This window comes from Haliotis rubra, unplaced genomic scaffold (assembly GCF_003918875.1).
Source record: "Haliotis rubra isolate DU_JTF1 unplaced genomic scaffold, ASM391887v1 Scf62, whole genome shotgun sequence".
NCBI lineage: Eukaryota > Metazoa > Mollusca > Gastropoda > Lepetellida > Haliotidae > Haliotis > Haliotis rubra.
In genome coordinates, this window is record NW_025767324.1 from 1,428,625 (window position 1) to 1,451,513 (window position 22,889).

General features: G+C 36.9%; 1 protein-coding gene across 4 annotated transcripts in view; it reads left to right on the plus strand.

Moving 5' to 3' along the window:
* The first annotated feature begins 368 nt into the window (after nt 1–368).
* Nucleotides 369–22,889, plus strand: part of LOC124256211 (nucleobindin-2-like) — a 28,708-nt gene continuing 6,187 nt past the window's right edge. For 3 of the 4 annotated variants that reach the window (XM_046690189.1, XM_046690191.1, XM_046690192.1), the window contains exons 1-9: nt 369–474; nt 871–1,020; nt 13,400–13,507; nt 14,557–14,719; nt 19,597–19,685; nt 20,025–20,210; nt 21,509–21,599; nt 21,861–21,919; nt 22,692–22,886. In XM_046690189.1, coding sequence (XP_046546145.1) covers nt 883–1,020; nt 13,400–13,507; nt 14,557–14,719; nt 19,597–19,685; nt 20,025–20,210; nt 21,509–21,599; nt 21,861–21,919; nt 22,692–22,886 — 1,029 coding nt within the window. In that variant the 5' untranslated portion in view covers nt 369–474; nt 871–882. The remainder of the gene's footprint in view (nt 475–870; nt 1,021–13,399; nt 13,508–14,556; nt 14,720–19,596; nt 19,686–20,024; nt 20,211–21,508; nt 21,600–21,860; nt 21,920–22,691; nt 22,887–22,889) is intronic. The other variant, XM_046690190.1, reaches the window with a different exon arrangement.

Sequence of the window (22,889 nt, forward strand, 5' to 3'; positions counted from 1 at the left end):
TAAACAAATAGGTAAATCTGTTTCCTTGATTACTTCGCGCCTTTGAGTATACACGCCAATAAAATGGACATCCAGAAACCATACACCGATATATTGTCTCTGGAAAAACTAACATTATTTTCTCGGAAAGTATATTCAAAAACTGTTATGGGTGTTATGTACATAATTTCGTAGATGTAATACATATTGTTTTTCCACCATGCAAATCTTTCTACGACGTTCTGTTGTTTTGATGGAAATGACAGAGGTTATATCCTGAATTTGATCTTTCGTCACCGATTTAACCCGAGGCACTATATGACGTTCAGTTTGTGAATACGATTACGTGTACTTATCAATTCAACCAATCACATCATAGGAAACTTTTACTCCGATCCCTGTGTGCAGACCACGTACTACTTCCGGTGCTTCTGTGCCGACCGACAGAGCGTCTTGCGATAATTATTGAGAAAAGATACCATCTGGTACACACAGGTAAGCCCTTCAGGTTTGCTGGCCTTTTCTTTTCCTCGATCGATATTTGTATTTTATTCCATAATATCCTACTTATTACTAGTGAAGAAAAGTATGTATGTTACTAATAAGTATTTCACGAAAGACAAGTAAGGTCCGGTTTGACAAGTCCAGTGATTTACAAACATCTGGTCGAATGTTGTAAGTTGTAAATACTTTTGAAAACACTCTACATGTGTTCATGGACATAAACAATATGTAACTGCTTTCTCGTGCGATATCAGACGTTACTCAAAGCGTTTTGATTATTAATAATAATATGAATATAAACACTTATGACTTCAATGTGTTTCTAATGCCAGAATCTGTTGGTAAACATTCCTTCATTACTAAGATTACCTTTTACCTTCTTTACAGCATTAACAAATCATGCATTGGTCTGTGGCAATAGTTGCTGCTGTGATCTTCATGGCTAGCTTGACAGATAGTAAACCTGTGGCTCAAAAGAAGGGCCCACCCCCTCCCCACGACAAAGCTGTAGAAGGGGGATCAGATGATGAACAAGGGGTAAGTCTTGGTTCATTACTAATCTCTCAGTAAGGTTCGCTGAGGGATCAATTGCCAGTCCTCAGTATTGGAATTCAGTTAGAGCGTTTTAAACATTATCAGATAAGTGGAGACCTACATAAATCGTTACATGTAGTAATTGTGTTAACTTTATTTCAGTTAGAAAAAACAAAACATTAGTAGTCGGGAATCCTTAAAAAGCCTTCAGCTTTGTGACACAGTACACAGTGCATGCACAACCATTCAGTGTAAACTATAGTGACTAAGTTAGGATGTGAAATACTGGCTTTGCAGTTGCGTTGACTGGTTCAAAATTTACATCTGATGCAAGTGAACATAAGAATGGCATTAACACTGGTATCATGTTTAGAAAAATGATTCTGTGGGCATTATCATGATCATGGACCTATTCTTAGTTTTCTATTCCACTTGATCAAGTTATGGTTCACTTGTAAGCCTTTAAAATTAAAACTACCTTTTTACCTTTTGACAGCAGTAAACATATTTTTAGGACATTTGTTCTGTGGTTAGAAATTATGGGTGATTCTTGTTATTTTACTTCAATTCTTTTGGTATATTCCAGCATTGAAAACACAGGACCCCATAATCTATCATTAGTTTTCAACACTAAGTTCATGACAAGGTGTCATTGTCTTTGATTCTTAATTCAGAAACTGAACTGTGGTCTTAAGTTTACTTCACATTATGCTAACAAGTTTTGGTCCACACCTTAGACATCATGGTCACACACATACAAAGAAATCAATAATAAACGGACACATGTGTGTTTATGGCCGTATCATCTTTTACTCAATTCTCCTTCATATTACTTTTTTTCATATGTGCACCAGCTGTTCAGTAAGCTGCGCTCATTATTGTATTGATTTTTCAGTGTAAATGCCAGATGTTCTTTATGTAGGTGCAAACTGGTATGTCAGCATTATGCAACGACAAATCAGGAAGACATGTACATATTTCCTTATCAAGGGATTCAATAAGATGTATGTTAGGGGTGAAATGATACACTGATCACACAGTTTTCATGTGATGATACAATACACAATTTCTTTTTATGCATCACTGCAACGTGATACACTTGCTAAGATAGATTACAAGCTACTCTTTCTATGACCCCGCAGAATTTTTGGCGTATAAAAATGTGTTGTAGTTTGCGTTTCAAGTCCACTATTGAAAGTACATGCCAAGAATATGGTCCTTCAGATAGATTTTCCTTTTGAACCTGTAAAAAAGTTTATAATTTGCACACGATTTGAAGTAGATATGTACAATGCGATATGTATGGTTATTGTGATGTATGTATAATTGATACTAGTTTTTTTACCCACATCTTTGGTAAATAGAATTTATTATCCTTCATGAATTCAGTTAGTTAATCGTGATTATTAAAATCAAATATGCACGAATAGCTTTATAAAAAAGTGTTTCTTACATACTCAAACGCTACTATTCAAATTCAAAATGTGATATACAAAATGGAAAGCAATACAAGCCATGCAGTAGCCTGCGTCACTCTGCCAAGGACCTGTCAACCAAAACATTGGGCTGTGACATTGTCCTGACGAATTAACAATGTCAACATGATCAAACTATGTCAGATAATTTGTTTGTTATTGTGTCACTAAAATAATAGATAATACAGCAACTGCTGACTCGATGATGTAATCATGAATAGATATACATATTCATGACCCTATTTCAAGTGTATTCACTCAAGCCCTTGTGGATACATGCCATGTTGTGACCTTCCAGTATTGTTTCACACCTAGTATATATTTCCTGAAACCTGCAGACTCGATAATGAAATTTTTTTGGTCATGGGTATTAAAAGTATGTGTGATGCAGTATGCTTCTTTTAGAGAGATATTTTCTCGCTTTGGTCAAATTTAATAACAGTAAGGAAAATTTGGTGTGGAAAGTTATTATTATTATACGATATTTCTATAGCGCACATATCCAGGCAACTAGTGCTTGCTCAAGGCGCTGGTATTTTTTGCCTCGATCATTGGATGCCAATCTCAACGGCACAACATGTTATCAATCTCAACTCCCTGGGGAGTATACAACTCTTGCAGCCACTAGGCGCACCGAGTTATTGTGGCTTTCTCATCCTAACGAAGTACCCATTCACAGCTGGGTGGACTAGGACACATAGTCACAGTACTTTGTCCAAGTTCACAGCATGTTGCTGTACCCGCAACTAGGTGTTTGCACGTATTTATGTGGCCACCATCTGGTCATATACCAACGGATGCGTTGGTTCTTTTAAGTGCACATGGTTGTGCAAAGTACACTAGGGGTTGTGACAACACTGAAAGGGTCTACACAACAAAGTTGACTCCAAGGTTCTTACACCCGGTCACAGGTGGGCTCGATCCCGACACCTGAACCTCGCTGGATCACAAGCCTGGCTCCTTAGCCAGCTCGCCCACGGCGCCCCAAAGTCCGGACATTTACGGTATTTCTAATAAGAACTGAAATATCAGAAAAATCAAATTATAAGTTGGATTTTAATCTTTCCGTCATCCATACTTAGCAGTCAAATGTGCTAGTGGTGGATATGATTTGCCTTTAGGCTGGATTGTTATCCAGAAAAGTCACAATATGTTGTGTCTCGTTAAAGTCTGAATATATCCAAATTGGTTAGCAGGTGTGTTTGACATGGAGATGACTTCATGTGATAAGCTTGTGATACGTGGCAGATGCCCGTGGCGTGATGCATATTGATTAACATCTATATGTCCTAATAATTCAGTGGTGGGAATAATGTAATTACAGTGCTTCTAGAATGGAACATGATCTGATTTATCAAGACTGGATTCTTTAGTGTTGTTTTCCTATTGCATTTAGGGGTTCGATTCCTCACATGGGTACAGTGTGTGAAGCCCATTTCTGGTGTCCCCCCTCGTGATATTGCTAAAAGCGGCATAAAACTCAACTTACTAACTCCTATTGCATTTGGCATGAAACCTTTCCAGTTGCCTGTGTTGCTTTGAAGTTCAAACTGAGCATTTACGAACTGACTTTTTATTCTCTGTAGTATTCATAACAGAGATTAGTGAGTGTGTGAGTTAGTTAAAATTTATTGCCACATCAGCAATACTTCAGTCATACCGTGATTAGAGGAAATTATATGTCAATAACAAATATATGAAAAATATTTTGAAAGGTACAAAATCCTCTCGTCAAAGGACAGTCATAACAGAGATTAAAAACCAAGGGGACCTTGACTCCATGTCATGACTCGAATAGTCAAGTTAATAACACATTTTGTCGGTCAGTAGATGAAAGGGAACTGTGCCAGGAAGTCTCAACGCACTGCAATTACTAATTTCTCAAAGAATATGAAAAGGAATATTGTATAATAAGAGGCAACTAACATGGTCAGTGACATAAAGAGTTTCAAAGCGCCAATGATATTTGTAGATAAGTGATCCGCAAGTCATGTTCTGTTTGGGAAAAAAGTGATTGATTTTAATCATATTGTTGACTGCAGCTGATAAACATCAAATTATTGTTGACTTTCAGTGTCCAATCTTAAGGGAGTATAAACATTAAAGCTGTATGCATGATGCTGCATCATCTAATTACTAAGGCTGCATATTTGCAAGTAAATTGCATTGCAATGTATTGTGATTCTGGTACCTGTAATCTGATACGTATTGCGATATATTGGGAGCTTCAGTGTTTGACAGTGAGTGACATTGACTGTGCATGCAAAGCCTATTTTCTACATACTAAAGCCTTAAAAATAAATGTTTTGGTTGTGATATCAGAAATCATGAATTGATATTTGATTTTGAGGGATTGTATTTTCATTTTTATAAAATTTATTGTATGTCAAGGATGCTGTTTTGTCTATTAATTACAATGGGAATGTCAGTGTGAATGAAAGCCTGTGGAGTTTACCGTAAATAACAGAGATAATCACAACACACCATACATTGCAATACATATCGTTTGAAGGGCATGTTTGTGATGTACCAGTAATATCATACGGTCCTACTAATTACAATCTTACCAGAGCTACAGATAACTTTTTGGGTCATTGAGTTATGTACTCACTTGTGTTCATCTCAATTGGGTATCCTAATTTTTCTTTCAGTAACCAAATAAATTGTACTCACCTCACTCAAACTAAAGTGGGTATTTTGCCATTTTCCATTAAATTTGAAAAGATAGTAAAGTTTAAATGTTAATGTTTGTTATTTATATTTGATCTGTAATATGAGAAATGATAAGCAAGACTGCAAGTTGTCAAGTTGTCCAGAAATAGAACCTCTCAATATACTTCAGTTATTTTATCTATCCACTGGTACGCAAGCTAAGATTTGACATTTTTGTGTGTACGCATGTAAGATGACATTTATTGAGTATTTACAAAAATTCAAGCGTACTTGTACGCAATAGACTTAATAGAATTTGAGTTTTCACATAAATATTTGCGTAATTTACGCAGATACGCAGCTTATCTGTACCTCTGTCTTACATTTATAGTGAGTCCGACTTTTGTAATCATCATCTGTGAAGACTGAAGGCTCATTGAATCCTGATATCTGCTCCTGCTAGCATCAGCTTATTGCAAAACAAAATGCCAAATGTTATTACTTTGTACTATAAGAATGAATGTATATTAACAGTTCCCTTTGGTTAAACGCCAATATGGACACATTCAAGGAAAAATTATAAAACATCCACACATATAGCACATTGTAACTCATATCCCACATACATATTGTTATATCTTAAAGGTTGAGTCAATTCTGCATAAGTTGGCTACATACCGGTATATAACACTAATAACGTTTCTTCTTACTAGTGCTTGCACAGTGTATGAAAGCTTGATGTCATCTGCACCTGTTGACAAGATAGGTAGGATATCAGACTCTTGCTACAGGGTGCTGGTTGAAGGGAAATACTGTCGTAACCTGTGTTTAGAGTTTGTTTGGTAGTATCGACATTGAAAGCCTCTTTATTTGATATGATTTGTGTTTTTCAATTTGTTCTCATGATTTCTAGTTTTACTTTCATTTAATAGAACGTGTAGGATTTTGTTATACTATGTTATGCTTGATGATGGGTTGGTAACAACTGACTGATGTGAATGTTTTTCTTTTTAGTTTGAAGATAGTAGTGTATTCTGTTTTTGTGTGTTATTTCTAACGGTGTGTAGTGTGTCTTGATTCATGTGATCTGTACTTATGTCTTGAGGACAAATTCCATTATGTATCCATGTCTACATCTAGTATTGCTGATACCTTTGAGGATCCGGGTTAGATTTGGTCTTCAGCAACCCTTGTTTGTTGTAAGAGGCTACTAATGGGATCGGGTTGTCAGACTCAATGTCTTGGTTGACACATGTCATCGTTTCCCATTTACGATGCTCATAACGTTGATCACTGGATTGTCTGGTCCAGACTCAATTATTTACAGACCGCCGCCATATAACTGGAATATTGCTGAGTGCAGCATTAGACAATGCACCAACCAATATCGCTGAAGGGGTCATTGGCACGGGTGCTACAGACATGTACCCCAGGTATACAGGCATACAGAAACGTACCCTGGCCTAAATCAGAATACAGAAAAGTACCTAAGGACGAGTCTATTCCGCATTGTGCTGTTTTCTTGATCAGACCTGTCATACTGGTCTACTACTATTAGAATTTAGATGCATTTGACTGAGTTATATAAGAAATCAGCATACACAGTAATGAATATTTCGCGATGCACGACATTGCTCGTAATCAGCTGAATGGGAACAACGGCATACAGTTTGTTTGGGATTGCAGAATATGGGCTCATTCCCTGTTAAGGGTACCGGGTACATTTCTGTATTCTGATTTTAGCTAGGGTATGTTTCTGTATACATATTTGTAGTACCTGTGCCTTCAATGACCCTTCAGCTCTAGTATTATTAGAGCATTTCCACTTGAGTTGAACATTGGTGGCCTTGTCATAGCACAAGACATTTTTAGTAGATACTACTTGTTGTTTCTTGTGCCGGGAGCTAAAAAAACTAAAAACTAAAAGAACACAACTGTATGTGTACCAGAATTTGTGATTTGAGTCAATGGTAAACATGGTTAAGAGACAAGCCAACTGTAGCTTGATGCATTTATGGGGACTTCTTCATAGTTTCAAACAGTTTACAGAATAAATGTATCTCAAGTAAACTGACTTAATGATAACATTTACTGTACTAGTCAAATTAGATATTTTACTGCAATAGAATCTCAATATTTTTCTTTAATCACCAATTTCCTGTCGTAAATAGTTCAAAAGTACATCCAATATTTGGCAGTGTGTTGTACTAACAGTTTGGTCACAACATTCCATATAGTTGTTTCATTGAGCAAACTTTGTGTAGTTATGCAAACTGTAGTCATTTGTATAGCATTTGTATCCTATAAACCAATTTCTATACAAAATATGTGTGGATATTTGCACACAAGAGGATTTTTTCAGGTTGTTGTATATTGTTGTGAATATTGTGGTCCTGATTTAAGGACTTTTCAAATGTTGTTGATCAAATGATAACTAACCCAATGTCGATGTATGTCCTTGTCACAATCGTATAAAAACTTTAACATGGTTGAAATGAACAGTTTTTAAATAATTGTAAGAAATGACAATCTCCTGTGCTGCCATATTATATGGGATGGTGAGGAGAAAAAAGAAACCTTTATGTGTCCTTATTCTATGAATTTCAGCGCGGCAGAATTCCCTTCTTCAATTAGAACATAATTTATAAATGTACATCATCACCTCACCATGTTCAGTGAAAGTTTTGCTGACTTAATTTTAAGATTATGAACTCATTCAAGGTTAGTCTAATTTGTTTTTGGGATTTTTATTTAGTTATTAAAAGACAGTGGTGGCAAAATAAAGTGTGATTAGGATAGATAGAAGATCAACTTGAAATCACAAAATGTACCATTCAAATGTAACTGAAACTTTAACACTTTTCAGAATAATGAATGTATAAAGTTTGAAAAACCGGGGGTGATTGTCATGGCCTAATGTAAAGATAATGTAAAATGAAGATTTGGGGGATCCCTAAATTCAAATACCATTGGAACAACCGCCTAAATTCTAAGAAAACCCATTAACTTTGAGCACTGACAAAGTTCATCAGTCTTAGCCCTTAAGGTAATAGAGATTGGAGGGCTACCCAGATTCAAATACCATTGGTGCAGCTACAAGAAACTTAGATCTGCCTTAAGTTCCAATCCTGGATGTGTCTATGCACCACACTAATGTTACAGATTGAAGGTCTTCTAGATTCAAATACCATACGGGGCGGTGGGGTAGCCCAGTTGTTAAAGTGTTGGCTCATCACGCCAAAGACCTGGGTTCGATTCCCCATATGGGTACAATGTGTGAAGCCTATTTCTGGTGCCCCCTGTCATGATATTGCTGGAATATTGCTGAAAGAGCCATAAAACCATAATCACTCACTCAAATACCACACATGCAGCCTCAAGAAACCTAGGATCTCCTTATAGTCCAACACTGACAATGTGTATGTTCAGCATCAATCAATCACTGATCTTGTGATAGACCCAAAGCTTATTATTTTCCTGATATACTGAATGTGATGAAAGAATCTATTTTGGAAAAGCATGCAAATAATGTAATGAAACATCTTACAAGTCTGACCTAATCTCTAGGGGAATAGCATGCCATATCATGCCCATAATAGCACTAGATATTAATAGCACTGATACACAGCTCACTTCTATGAAACATCTCTAGGCCCAGCTGGAGTGAACTCAGGTTTAGAAGTGATTTTCATTCCAAAATTGGTCATCCAGAATTCATCAATAATGATAAAAAAATTAATCAACTCAAGGCTGATCATATTGTTAACTGTCAGATCCTTGGATGATTTAGATTTTGGGCACAATGTCTGTCAGTTCTCGAGTTTTTGAACAAAATTAATGAGTACCAAATGACTTTGTTATTGAATAAACATTTGATTTCATTTTGAAATATAACCAGTATTGATTAAAATATTGTTTTGAGATTTTATGTTATACTTTTTATGGGTTTTTTGGTCATTAATGAAAGCTTATTGTGTAGTTTAAGCATTTTCTGTTTCAAAGTTTTGCTGACTTAATTCTAAGATTATGAACTCAATCAAGGTTAGTCTAACTTGTTTTGGGGATTTTCAATTACTTATTAAAAGGCAGTGGTGGCAAAATAAAGTGTGATTAGAATAGATAGAAGATCAACTTGAAATCACAAAATGTAACATTCAAATGTAACATTTGGCCACTTTCTAAATGGCATTGTGTATTCATAACTTTGGTTGTGGTTGCGATGCCAATTTATACTCGTCATAGGGGTTCACTTAGTAAGCATGGTAAGTGGTCCAGACTACCAGTTGTCAGACTTCCATTTTGTTGAAGCATGGTGGCAGAGTTGGTAAGATGGTTGACTTTGTGTGTTGGCAATAAGGTGCCAGACTCTGAGAGTCGGGGTTCGAATCTTGGACAGGACTCAAAATAAGTCCTGGAATCTGTACTTACAGGAGAAGTGTAATCCCAAATATAATACATGTTACATGCAACCAATTTCTAAGTGGCATTGTGTATTCATAAAATATTTGATGCAGATGAACACCAATAGATGCCGAGCCTGTTCTGCAGGAACAGTGAAACAGTATGACAATATAGTATCTTATTGAGATGTGAGGCTCACAATACGATACATCTGTCTCCAGATCCTGCCTCACAATACATATTATTAATTATGTTACATTGATGTAAAAACATGTGAGCCATAGCAGAACCTGTTCAAGGACCAGTTCATGTTGATTGTCTAGATAGCCTGTTGGCAATAAAAACCAGAAGCTGTATAGTGCCCCCAAGCCTATATGTTTCTCACCTACAAAATCACATCATTGCTATCTGAAATTTGAAAACATATGATTCCAGTTGCAGTCAACAAATCAGCATATTTCTGCTGTATTTTCGTTTGTTACACGGCATACATGATAAAATATTGACTAGCTTTTGATAGTTTATAAGTTATGAGAATAGATTTGTCATGCTTGACATACCTGATAAGAACTCGATTCAGAATAAACGTGATGTTTTGATTGATTGTGCTTGACATGGTTTTCATATATAACCATTTTATACCCACACTGACTGAATACAGGTCCAGTTTTGAATTGATGCTTATAACTGTTATAATCTAAATGATAGTAATAATGGTGATGGAGTTTGTGATTTGGAATGGAAATGCCTTGAGCTGAATAACCAAGTGTGGAACTTGTTTTGATTACGAGCATTTCAACTACCACTCGTAAAATGAGTGCAATACATAACTAAGTTTATCATGTTTATCAGCAGCTGTTTCAACACTTTCATTTGGAAGTTAAGTAGCAGAAAAACATGGAATATGTTATGTGTTAAGTTTGGTCAAAACTGTGCCAAACTCTCGACAGGGTTGATGGTATAACTATAGTGTCGAAGATATTGGCGTGTGTGACCTATCTGATTCACTTAAAGTCTTCTTTTTTTAGAAGAGCAAGCGACATCATTGTCTTAAAGGTCACATGCAACGTAAAACACAACTTTGCAGATTCTGATACCTTTCGGTATGGATTTTACCGAAACAAATCATCAAAAATGCAAATTCAACTTATAAAGTTGAAAAATTACGCGATGAAAAAAACCCCGCGCGAAATCGTAGTTCAAACGATTCACCAACTTTCCCCCATCGCTTGGGGGAATTGAAGTGGTTTCAACAGCTGGGCTGCGCTCATAGCACATGCGCAGTGAAATAGGTTCACGGAGCTTTGAAGCGGGTTGTCCGCTGAATATTCGGTGAAGGCTTTGGTGTGAGCTATTTTTCTAATGTTTTGTTAATATTTCACAGGCCCGAATTTTTTATATGTTATTACAGTAGATTACCGATTTAACTGTTTATATAATTTCATTTGTCTATTTCACAACACGTTCTTCTTACTGAGTCACTTTCTCAGTTCGATACTTAAGAGCAATGTCATTATTTAGCGTCGACAGAATTTCTAACTGTGATATAGATATGTCGTTGTCACAGACAAAACTCAATGTCTGTTTTATTGGCACCTATGTGTCTGCCTGCCCGTCTGCTAATGACAATATTCAATACACAATTTCAATCACTGACCACATGCAATTTGAACTTAACACCTATCAGGCTATACACCATAAACAAAACGCATTGATTTATGGCCCGAGTTCGGTCTCTGTCACTTTATGTAATTACACAGACAGGCAGGTGTGATACTTGTACACATGACATGTTATGATGTCTGTTGATTGCAAAATGTTATACACAAATAATGAGCATGTATTTACAAAACCCAACATCTCTATATATGCACACACAATGAGCCGTGAGGGCATCTACAAATGAACCAGCCGTTACACTTGCGTGCACACCCACCCGCTCTGACTGGGTTCGGTATCCCGGCTGCTTTGTTTCCTGGGAAGTAAACCCAAGTACAAAATATTGCACTTTTGATTTGCGATTGTACGCTTATAATTTTGTTTATATGTTTTTTCATAACCAGCAATGTATATTATATGTCATGAATAAGTGATAATTGTGTTTTAATTATGTTTAATTTTTTGGTTGCATGTGACCTTTAAAAAAGTCTAGATCAAAATGTAAAGCTGCTCTGTTTCTTTGTCACTTAGTTTCTTAGTGGCATTCATTAATTATCCACCACCACAAAGTGAGGGGGAATATAGGTTTGAGCTCTGTCCGTCCGAGATGATGGGTCAGGTTTTCTCAGAAACCGTTATAGATAGGGAAATCAAATTTGGCATGTGTTTTCATGACATGAATGCCTTGATGGAGTTAGAAAAACGAAACCATGTTACAATTTGTTACAGAGTTATGGCCCTTGTCATGCATTTCTTGACTTTATGAACGGTGTCCCCAATGGGGACAGATTTTCTCAGAAATCATTGTAGATAGGGAAACCATATTTGGTATGTGTTTTCAGGACATGAATGTCATGGTGGAGTTAAAACACAGGAACCAAATAGGAGCAGAACATTATGGCGGGGGATATTGATGACCATGTCTTGTTATAATGAATTGACTTTGCAGGAAGAAATGTGTGACATGTAATGTTTCTGAAAAAACCTACACAAATGTTGTTTAAAAAAGACACTGGTTATGTTAAAGATCACAGGGGTACTTGGTATGTAAACAATTCCAGGGGTCCCCAGACAGTGTTATTGCTGGAGTATTGCTGGAGTGGTATTGTAATGTTGCTGTCATGTTGCTGGAATATTGCAGGAACATTGTTGTAAATATTTCTGGCATATTGCTGGTGTATATCTGGTATACTGTCGGGGTGGTGAGGTAGCCTAGTGGTTAAAGCTAGGGCTGGGACGGGTAACCCGGATACCCGGGACGAGTGGGTAATGAGTTGGACCCGGACTAATACATTAAACAATGTAATATGTTATTCTTTCATGATTAAACATTTAAAAGGTTGTATTGTCTTTGAAGATTTAGACATAGGTTACAGTCACTTCTTTTGAATATAGTGCATGGTTAAGATATTGAAAAACTCGAAATGTTAGCCCCCGAGCTGAAGAATATATTGCCATTTCATGCAAATTTGATCGGGTATCCGGGTAGGGTAGGGTAACAGGGTGTAGGGTACCCGGGTAGAAAATTTGGACCCGTCCCAGCCCTAGTTAAAGTGTTCACTCATCACGGTGAAGGCCTGGGTTTGATTCCCCACTTGGGTACAATGTATGAAGCCCTTTTGTGGTGTCCCCCTGCCATGATGTTGCTGGAATACTGCTGAAAGTATCGTAAAACCATACTTATTCACTCACTGGTATACTGTCAGCACATTATTGGAATAATGCTAAAAGTGCTGTTAAACTCTTCTCACTCACTTTGTATGAATGGTCTGTGATATTGCTGTCACTTCTGCCCTCAGTTTAGCTGGTTTTGACTTACCAGTGCTTAACAATGTCTGCTAGACAGCAGCTGAATGGCCAACCATTACCCAACCATTAAGAGTTGCCAGTGGTCTGAGCAGTTAACATGAGGACCACAGGTTCACAGGTTGTGATACAGGACTGGTAAATAGTCTGCTCTGGCTTCTCTTAGATGATGCTTCAGGCAGAATGTTGAGATGAGTTGATGTAGACTTTTTGATTTGTCTAGACTGTGTATCTGTTAAATTGTTATTTATTTACTCTTTGTGAAATTAGAAATTATCAGCTCTGTGTGTTTTTGGTAGCAAAAATATAGTGTTGATAATTATCTCTTCAAGTACTTTGAAAATCCAATTTCATTTGTATTAAGAAGTTTTTGACTGATTTTTTTCCAGGGCACAAATTTACCATATGATCGCTATCTCCGTGAAGTTGTCATGGCACTGGAGGAAGATCCAGACTTCAGGAAGAAACTAGAAGAGTCTAATGTATCCGACATAAAGGTAAGTAAACCTTTCTTTCATTATTTAGTGGCAGTAGAAGTTCGTAGTGGTAAAAACTGAATATTACAAGTATTCCTTATCTATTTCTATGTAGCTAACTGGTCAATGATACAAGATACATTGAATGAATGAATTGAATCACATTGTTTTCTGAACTTGAGACCATGATGTCTTGTAGTCTGGCTCTGTCAGCATCTTTTGTTGTTGAAATTGTCCTGGTGTACTATGCATAGACCAGTGCAGATCCGGGTTAGAATTGATCTTCAGTAACCCAAGGTTGTCGTAGGAGGCGAGTAACGAGATCGGGTGGTCAGACTCGCTAACTTGGTTGACACATGTCATTGTATCCCAATTGTGTAGATCGATGCTCATGCTGTTGATCACTGGATCGTCTGGTCCAGACTTGATTATTTACAGACAGTCGCCATATAGCTGGCATGTTGCTGAGTGCGACATTAAACTTCACTCACTCACTCACTCACTCACTCACTCACTCACTCACTCACTCACTCACTCACTCACTCACTCACTCACTCACTCACTCACTCACTCACTCACTCACTCACTCACTATATGTTGCTAATCATCGACTGTTAATTTGTTCCATGTATAATCAAGTAAAATTCACATCTGAGTTTTGCAAAAAGAGGTGTATTATAAGTTGTTCACTGGTCACGATGTACATCAACCCATGGGCATGAACAACATATTTATCTTACCGAACACCTTAATGTTAAGTTTGAATTGTTTGCTACAAATCTTTTTGTAGCCATCTCTAGATTTGCTGACAAGAAAAACAGATTTAGAGTTATCTCCCTTCCATTGATATGCATTCGCAAAACATCAGTAATTTCCGTACATCATTTCGTGATTTAATGTGATTCGAGATAAAGAATTACTACAACGAAATGAGTTGCCGTTGACAGCGGCGTACATTGAAATGTTACTTGCTTGTAAGCGGGATACATTGAAAATAATAGAAGAGCGCTCAGCCAATCAGAAAGTGACATTTATGTGTGAGGTAATATAAGTATTTGTGTCTCTTGTAGGATGGAAGTGTTGCAAAACACATAGAACTTGTTGGACATCAGGTCCGCACTAAACTGGATGAGATCAAGCGTCGTGAAATCTATCGCCTTCAGGAGCTCCGTCGTTTACAGATTAGGTCGATGCAGGGTACGAAAGTCCTTCATTACATAGCCTATCATGGAGGTAGGCCATTATTGTTGACAAAGAGCAGTTTTCTGCACTGACGTCTGTGCTACAATGCCGTCTCCTGCTGTAGTTGTCGTCTGCTCACAACGTATGCTGCCTTGCTCCCTAGAACACCTTTCAGTTGAGTTTGGGATGTGACAACTCACACATACTGGGTTTTGAAAGGTTTCATTTTGGGGATATACCGGTATTTTGTTGTTTGGAGTGTAGAATAGTGAGTTGTCACATCCCTGTTTAGACTTGGTGACAGAATAAAATACAGTGAAGTTTGACGTGTATATCAAAATTAATTGAATGAGATATCTTACAGATGTTTTGGAGTAAAGGTATTGTTTAGGAACTGTACATATGTTAGACCTTGAAAATGAATGCAGTTGAAAATTCTCGTTTTTATTTTTGGTTTGATTTGGTAATCTATTTCTTTTTAATAAAGGTTAAGATTTACCTGTTTGGTTTGAACAGTTGCATTATTCATGCAAGTAAAGCTGTTCAAGCTTACTCTGTCACAGAGTTTTTATTACCACAAAATATTTAACCCTATCCTTCAACCTTATGGATAATAATTCTACTGACTATCCTCTTTATTTAGTTTAGTTGATTAAACACAAGACAACTGAGATTAGCAAGTTCTTTTTTTTAGGTGTTACACAAACTTTAGCTTCCATTACATCAATTTACTTTGAACATGATATCTGAAATAATCAGCTTTTATCTGAATCTAATTTTTTGGAAACCCATTTCAGGTGTCCCCCACTGTGATATTGCTGCAATATTGCTAAAAGCTGCGTAAAGCAATACTCACTCACTCACTCACATAGTGTTGAGAAAAATTGAATGGAGATTCCAGATAAAACAAGAGACCTGATTCCATGTTTTTTAAGCATGTTAAAAATTGATGTAGAAATATTTTGATGAAAATAATGTATATGTGCTTCACAGTGCGTTTAATTAATCAGTTCATGTTTGCACCGAACACACTTTAAACAACACTTTTTTCACAATAACCAGCACATACATTAAACCTGTGTTGTAATTATATTGTAATAACTCCAAAGGGAGGACATGTAACTTGTCATAGGTGTTGTCTATTAACGGTAAGATGATTCAGATGATAATTCATCCCTGTGGTGACTCTACATCATCAGCTGTGTTGATAAGGAAATAAATTGTATTTAATGACTCAGGTAACTGTGAAGTGTAAAGCTGTGAAGATTTTGTAATGCCATGGTTTTAAGACCTGTATTGCATTAATAAACTTGTCATAGTCAGTACTTTCTTTTTTGCAAGTAATAAGATCAAAGTTAACATGTTGACATGAAAATCTTGCAGAAATTAATACTTTAAATATATATTTCAGTGTATGGTATGTACTATGTATAAATTAAATACTGTAAATCATGAAATTAATGCCTCACAAATTTAATGCGAGGGCGAAGGTCTAGTCTAAAATGCGTCACAAAATTAATGTGAGCTCAAGAATCTGTGTTGATGATCAAATGAATTGAGCTTGTTAAGCAGTGAATGGAAATGAGCTGATGATGTTTTGATTACGCTGCCATGTTTGATCACGTGACGCTTGCTACTACTTGTCTTATGACAACATGTATAAACTTAATCCGACTTGAAAGACATAAGTCATCTACCAAGGTACAACAAACAAGTGGCTGGAGAATGTCCGACCTGGCTGATGTGCTTGAGTGACTTTAAACAATGACCAGTGATTGTAACCACTGATAATTACAATATTAATGTAATGAGGAAGTGACCTGTATTGGTGTAATGTGTAGTGTCAACAGATTTACGGTTTCTGTCTTTTATTAAGTAGACATGGTCAGACTGAAATGCGTCATTATAATAATGCAAAATTATATTGACATAGAGAGAACAGGTTCAGGATTTCTAAGACGCATTTATTGCATTAATAAAATGCTCGCATTAATTTCATGATTTACAGTATTCAAGACTAGTTAGTTACTTAAAATGTTTTCTTTTGAAATATTAATTGTTTAACAGGACATGATCGTATTGATAAAAGGTGTTAAAAACTGAAACAACAGTATCCTGTTGCTGACCTTCTTCGCTGGAGTAGTGAAGTACTGCATTGTTTGTGAACCTGTGTGAAAGTCTATTTCAGCAACATGTTCCTACAATGTTTTCATGGTTTGTGACTTAAGATTAGCAGTAACAGTAATCATGGTAGTTCAGTGATCATGCTGAGAAGATTTGAACATTATATTGACATAGAGAGAACAGGTTTGGGATTTCTAAAAACTTATATGAGATCAGTACGAAGTAAATGACTGTTGAGAATTCTAAACAACATGGAAAACATTCAGCTCAATAGAAGTTAAGGAACACCTGATGTTTCATATAAATATTGATAATTTGACCTGACTGATTAACTAATCAAATAGAACAAGCATTTGTTCTATGACTTCTTTACTGTAGTATATCCATTTCTGGTGTCCCACTCGTCACGCCGAAGACCCGGGTTCGATTCCCCTCATGGGTACAATGTGTAAAGCCCATTTCTGGTGTCCCCTGCCCTGATATAACTGGAATATTGCTAAAAGTGGCGTAAAACTAAACTCACTCACTTGGAGCTGTCTAGGTTTTTACAGGACATTAAGGTTAACCTCAAATGTAGTCAAGACACCATTGATGTTTCACTTTCCATGCAAGATTTTGCTTTATGAACCGCATGGGAAACTGTTGCAAAAACATTTGAGTCTACGAGCCTGAACTTGGATTATATATACTATAAGCATTATATTATGTTATTTTTGATGTTATTATTAGACTATTACTAGCAGTGCCTTCTAGACCTAACAGAATTTTACTGGACTCTGGCTTCTGGCTTCACACTAGTAGCTAAAATTGCATATTGTGCATGTGAGTTTTTACTATTATCCTTTAAGCATGTATACTAGTCTATGATATGTCAATACATATTGAATGTCATGACATACTGACAAATTTTGAAACTTCAAGATAGTTTTATTGAAGATTGAAGACTGTAGATATATAGCTAGCTGAAATGTAAATTTTGTCTAGAATGCTGTATACATGGACAATTTGAGATGCGATTATGAAACTCACCCCCTTCCATTATCCTTCATTACAATTTATATGCCCTAATGAGCATGACTAGCTGATTGATTGTATAAGGAAATTATCCCGATGAGCCACCAAACGTTGCATGTTATTAGCATGATCACAGAGATTTGTTTTCCCCCAATCTGTTACAACTCAGTCAAGAATATGTTGCTGGAGTCAGGTCCTGACTGCATGTACGTATAACATGATACAGACTAGATGATGTATTCTCCCACTAATACCTGGGCTGAGATTAATGATATCAACTGAAACCAGTGTTATTGTTCTCCAAGCGTCACTATTAACAAGCTGTCTGGCTGTCAGCTGGGAGTGTTTTATAAACTTGCTTTTTCAGCAGTAGACTTTATAATTTGTGTCAGAATATACTATCCATTGTCACATGACACCATGCCAGAAATGAAATTACTCAAAGGTATTGTTACATAGTTTTGTTCCCCTATTAATTTCTGAAGTTGTCCTTGCCAACCCTTAGGCATATACTAGATGATTTAGAAACATTTTGCGCTAAAAATCTCTGTAGGTAGTCAAATAAAATAATGAAAAAAATGAACTTCCAAAGATATTGAAAGATGATTAATTCAAGTTGTTTTTGTTGTCATCATTGTAATACCGACTTGATCTTAATTTTTTGTTGTCCAAGCAAGTTAATTTCATTCATAAATAAACTATAAAAACTTAAGGCCAAAAGTTAAGTTTTGCTTTTTGGGGTTAGGGTAATAACATCTTTGAAAATCCAAGTAGAAAGTCAAAGGTCAATGTGCAATGCATTATGGGATTTATGGACAGGTATGATACAGTACAGTAAATTGGTGAGTTTCCACAATGCTGTTTACAAGTATTGCTTATGTCATTACTCTAAAGCCTGAGTGTAGGTAAACTCTTTGTGTCAGCTCATTATTGACCCTGCTATAACTTTAACAGCTATTACATTGTTGAAATCAAATATGTTGGGGCTAGTAGGCTCACATGGTTCTGGCTCTCACTGTTACATGTTTACAAACTTTGACTTTGGGCTTTCAGTATTGTTGAAATATTGCTCAAGAGAGTGTTAGCACTGCCTGCTCACTATAAATATTGAAGATCTGTTTAGTGAGTATTTGGTGTTATGACCCATGACCATAATTACTACCCCCATTGAAGATCAAGGTTAGACATTGGTCTGTAGCAACTCATTATAATCTTAAGAGGTGATGAACAAGATCAAGTGGTTCAGCTCACTGGCTTGGTTAATGAATGCTATTGTATCCCAGTTTCGTAGATCAATGCCCTTGATGTCTATCACTGGATTGTTTGGTCCAAACTGGACTGTTTACATACAGGCCATATATACTTGCTGAGTGCAACATTAAACAACAAGAAACGTAATCATGATAATGTCCTTTTGTATTAGGAACGTCTAGATTTAGTAGTGAGTTTCCAGGTAGTTGATGGATGGTCCTGACTCTACTAGTTCTAGTTCAGTTATGATAGGGGCGGTGGGGTATAGCCTAGTGGTTAAAGCGTTGGCTCGTGACGCCAAAGACCCGGGTTCAAATCCGCACATGGGTACAATGTGTGAAGCCCATTTCTGGTGTCCCCCACCGTGATGTTGCTGGAATATTGCTAAAAGCGGTGTAAAACCAAACTCAGTCATTCAGTCAGTTATGATAGAAGCAGTATTCTTTATTACAATTGTAAAGTTATGTTTATGTCATGATTGATGTATTTTGTTGAGATTGTTTATATTGATCATTTTGTTTTGTGTGTTTGTATGGCAGGTGTCAGAGGTGTTGAGATACCAGCCCATCTTGACGTACAGAATCCACACTCATTTGAAATGAAGGACCTGGAGACGCTCATTAAACAGGTAAATAATCACCATGACAACAATGTCCTTTCACTCGTCTCTACATGTTGATGACATTTGGGACGTAGTAGTAGTGTTGGTGGAGGTTGGTAACAAGCATCACTTGTTTATATTTAGCATGTTTATATGCTGAATTCTGTAGCTTAGTCTTTGTAATATCTGACATCGTTATGACAGTTTAGGAAACAGCTGAATGACTTCAACAGTACTTTCAAATGCATCTCTGAATGCTGATATTGTTTTGTTGAAGAGGCTGAGTTAGCTTAACTATTACACTTGCACTTGCATGTATAGATCCTCCTGAACTTGTTTTGACAATTATTCTGTTCCTCCCTACAGACGACAAATGACCTTGAAAAGCTGGATGAACAGAGGAAGGAAGAGTTCAAAGAATATGAAATGGAGAAGGAATATGAGAAGAGGGACAAATTAAATCACTTGTCAGAGGAAGAGAGGAAGAAAGAGGAAGGACGTCTGGAGGAGATCAAGAAACAACATGCTCAGCAACCCAAAATGCATCATCCAGTAAGTCCTAGATTGCAGGTTGTATGTTACCATAAGCCGTGAAGATCCGGGTTAGAATTGATCTTCAGTAACCCATGCTTGTCATATGAGACAACTAAGGGGATCGGGTGGTCAGGCTCACTGACTTGGTTGACACATGTCATCGTATCCCGCTTGCATAGATCAATGCTCATGCTGTTGGTCACTGGATTGTCTGGTCCAGACACGATTATTTACAGACCGCCGGCATATTGCTGAATGTGGCGTAAAACTAAGCATATTTGCTCACTGTGTTACCATACTTACACCATGGATTTCTGGTGGAAGGACTGAGTATGGCTTCATGCCGCTTCTCGATCCCTGGCCGCGTCATACCAAAATGTGAATTGAACCATAGTGTTTGCTGAATCATATGCTACATTTGTGGATCATTAATCATGCTGTCAACTACTGTTTTGCAGTGTAAATGATCTGAAAACAACATTCATTCAATCATTCTTAAAAGTATGAGTATCGTACATAATGCTAAACTGTCATGGAAGTCAATAGGGGTGAAACGATACACTCTAACCATGTTACGGTACGTATTTCGGCCTTCGGTTCGGTCCGTTTCGGTTCGGTATATGAGATATGATCATAATGCAGCAAAATGACAAGAACCAAACCTTACAATGTTTAATAACAGGAAAAAAATAACCATAATCTTTGTTATTTTGAATGACCAAACCTGTCATTTTATGACTAGATAGAAATGGCGGTACGAACACTGAAAATAACAAATTTTTGGGTTGAATTACGGTCTACCGAACCAAAGGCTAATTACCGCGGTTCTACTGATACCCCGATATACCGTTTCACCTCTAGAAGTCAAGTATTCCCATGAAAAAGTTTCATGTGACAGTATAATTTTAAGTTAGCCATACCACCTGTGTGAATCATGAGCTGTATGATCTGTGTGAAGCATGAGTCATATGACCTGTGTAAAGTGTGAGGCATATGACCTGTGTGAAGCATGAGTCATATGACCTGTGTAAAGTGTGAGGCATATGACCTGTGTGAAGCATGAGTCATATGACCTGTGTAAAGTGTGAGGCATATGACCTGTGTGAAGCATGAGTCATATGACCTGTGTAAAGTGTGAGGCATATGACCTGTGTGAAGCATGAGTCATATGACCTGTGTAAAGTGTGAAGCATATGACCTGTGTGAGGCATGAGTCATATGACCTGTGTAAAGTGTGAGGCATATGACCTGTGTAAAGCATGAACCGTATGACCTGTCTGAAACAATATGTATAGGATCATTATTTCTGTTTACAGGGAAGCAAGGATCAGTTTGAAGAAGTCTGGGAGAAAAAGGACCATCTGGAAGACCAAGAATTTAACCCTAAAACTTTCTTCAAGCTACATGGTAGGTCAAGTACAATTTTCTGCAGGTACATGAATACATTGACGAAAAGCAATATTAGAAATGGGCTTCTCATATTGTACCCATTTGGGAAATAGAACCTGGGTCTTCAGTGTGAGCTTCCCACCTCCCAAACCCAGTAATGAATTCACAGTGTTGAACTGGATGTGAATCAGTACAGAGTTCTCCTAAGCTTTATTCATTTGATAATGATGGTGATGTTTTGTTGTGGTTGAATCTGATGGCCAGCTCTGTTACTTGCAGATATTGAAGACGATGGTTTCTGGGGTATTGAAGAAGTGGAGGCAGTGTTGCAGAGTGAGGTGAGAGTTAATGCAAGATGTTTTATATGACTTTCAGGACTTTCAAGTGGCTTTCATTAGGTAGTCAAAGGGAGATAACTCAGTGATTCTTTTTTTTATTTTAGTCATATTCATTTTGGCACACTCATTGGTTTAGCCTAGTTCCTACATTTCTGTGTCAATGACCTGTTAGTCTGCATGTCTCATTACATTTGTCAGGCCAAATTTATAAATTCCATGCACTCTGACTGATACATGTATTTGTTTTTGGGAAAATAGCGACATTGAACAAATGTTGTTCAAATGTCAATGATATTGAAACTCTTCCGATAATAGTGCCTTGGAACTTTTCTACCCATTTCTGTGCTGCTGCTTTCTGTAAAATGATATACCTCACGAAATTGAATTAGAGTGAATTTTCACTTCTGAAGGTTACTGACAGACTGGTCTAGAAACTTGTCTAATTATGTATACTTTAGCAACATGCTTAGTATGGTGAATACAATAGCTTGAATATATGGAATGCAAACACAAGTGAATACAATAGCTTGAATATATGGAATGCAAACACAAGTGAATACAATAGCTTGAATATATGGAATGCAAACACAAGTGAATACAATAGCTTGAATATATGGAATGCAAACACAAGTGAATACAATAGCTTGAATTTATGGAATGTAGACACAAGTGAATACAATAGCTTGAATTTATGGAATGCAAACACAATTCACCAACATGCTAACAAGCTCCCATGACTTGCACTGACTTGTAGTTGTCTCCCGTGTTGTAGCTGGATAAGGTGTATGATGGCAACACTCCCGGGACGGACCCGATGGAGAGGTTTGAGGAGATGAACAGAATGAGAGAGCATATCTTCACAGAGATGGACAAGGACAAGGATGCCCGTATCTCACAGGCCGAGTTCCTGCAATACACTGGAGCTCATGGAGAAAATGAAGAGTTCAAGAAGGATGATGGATGGAAGGTG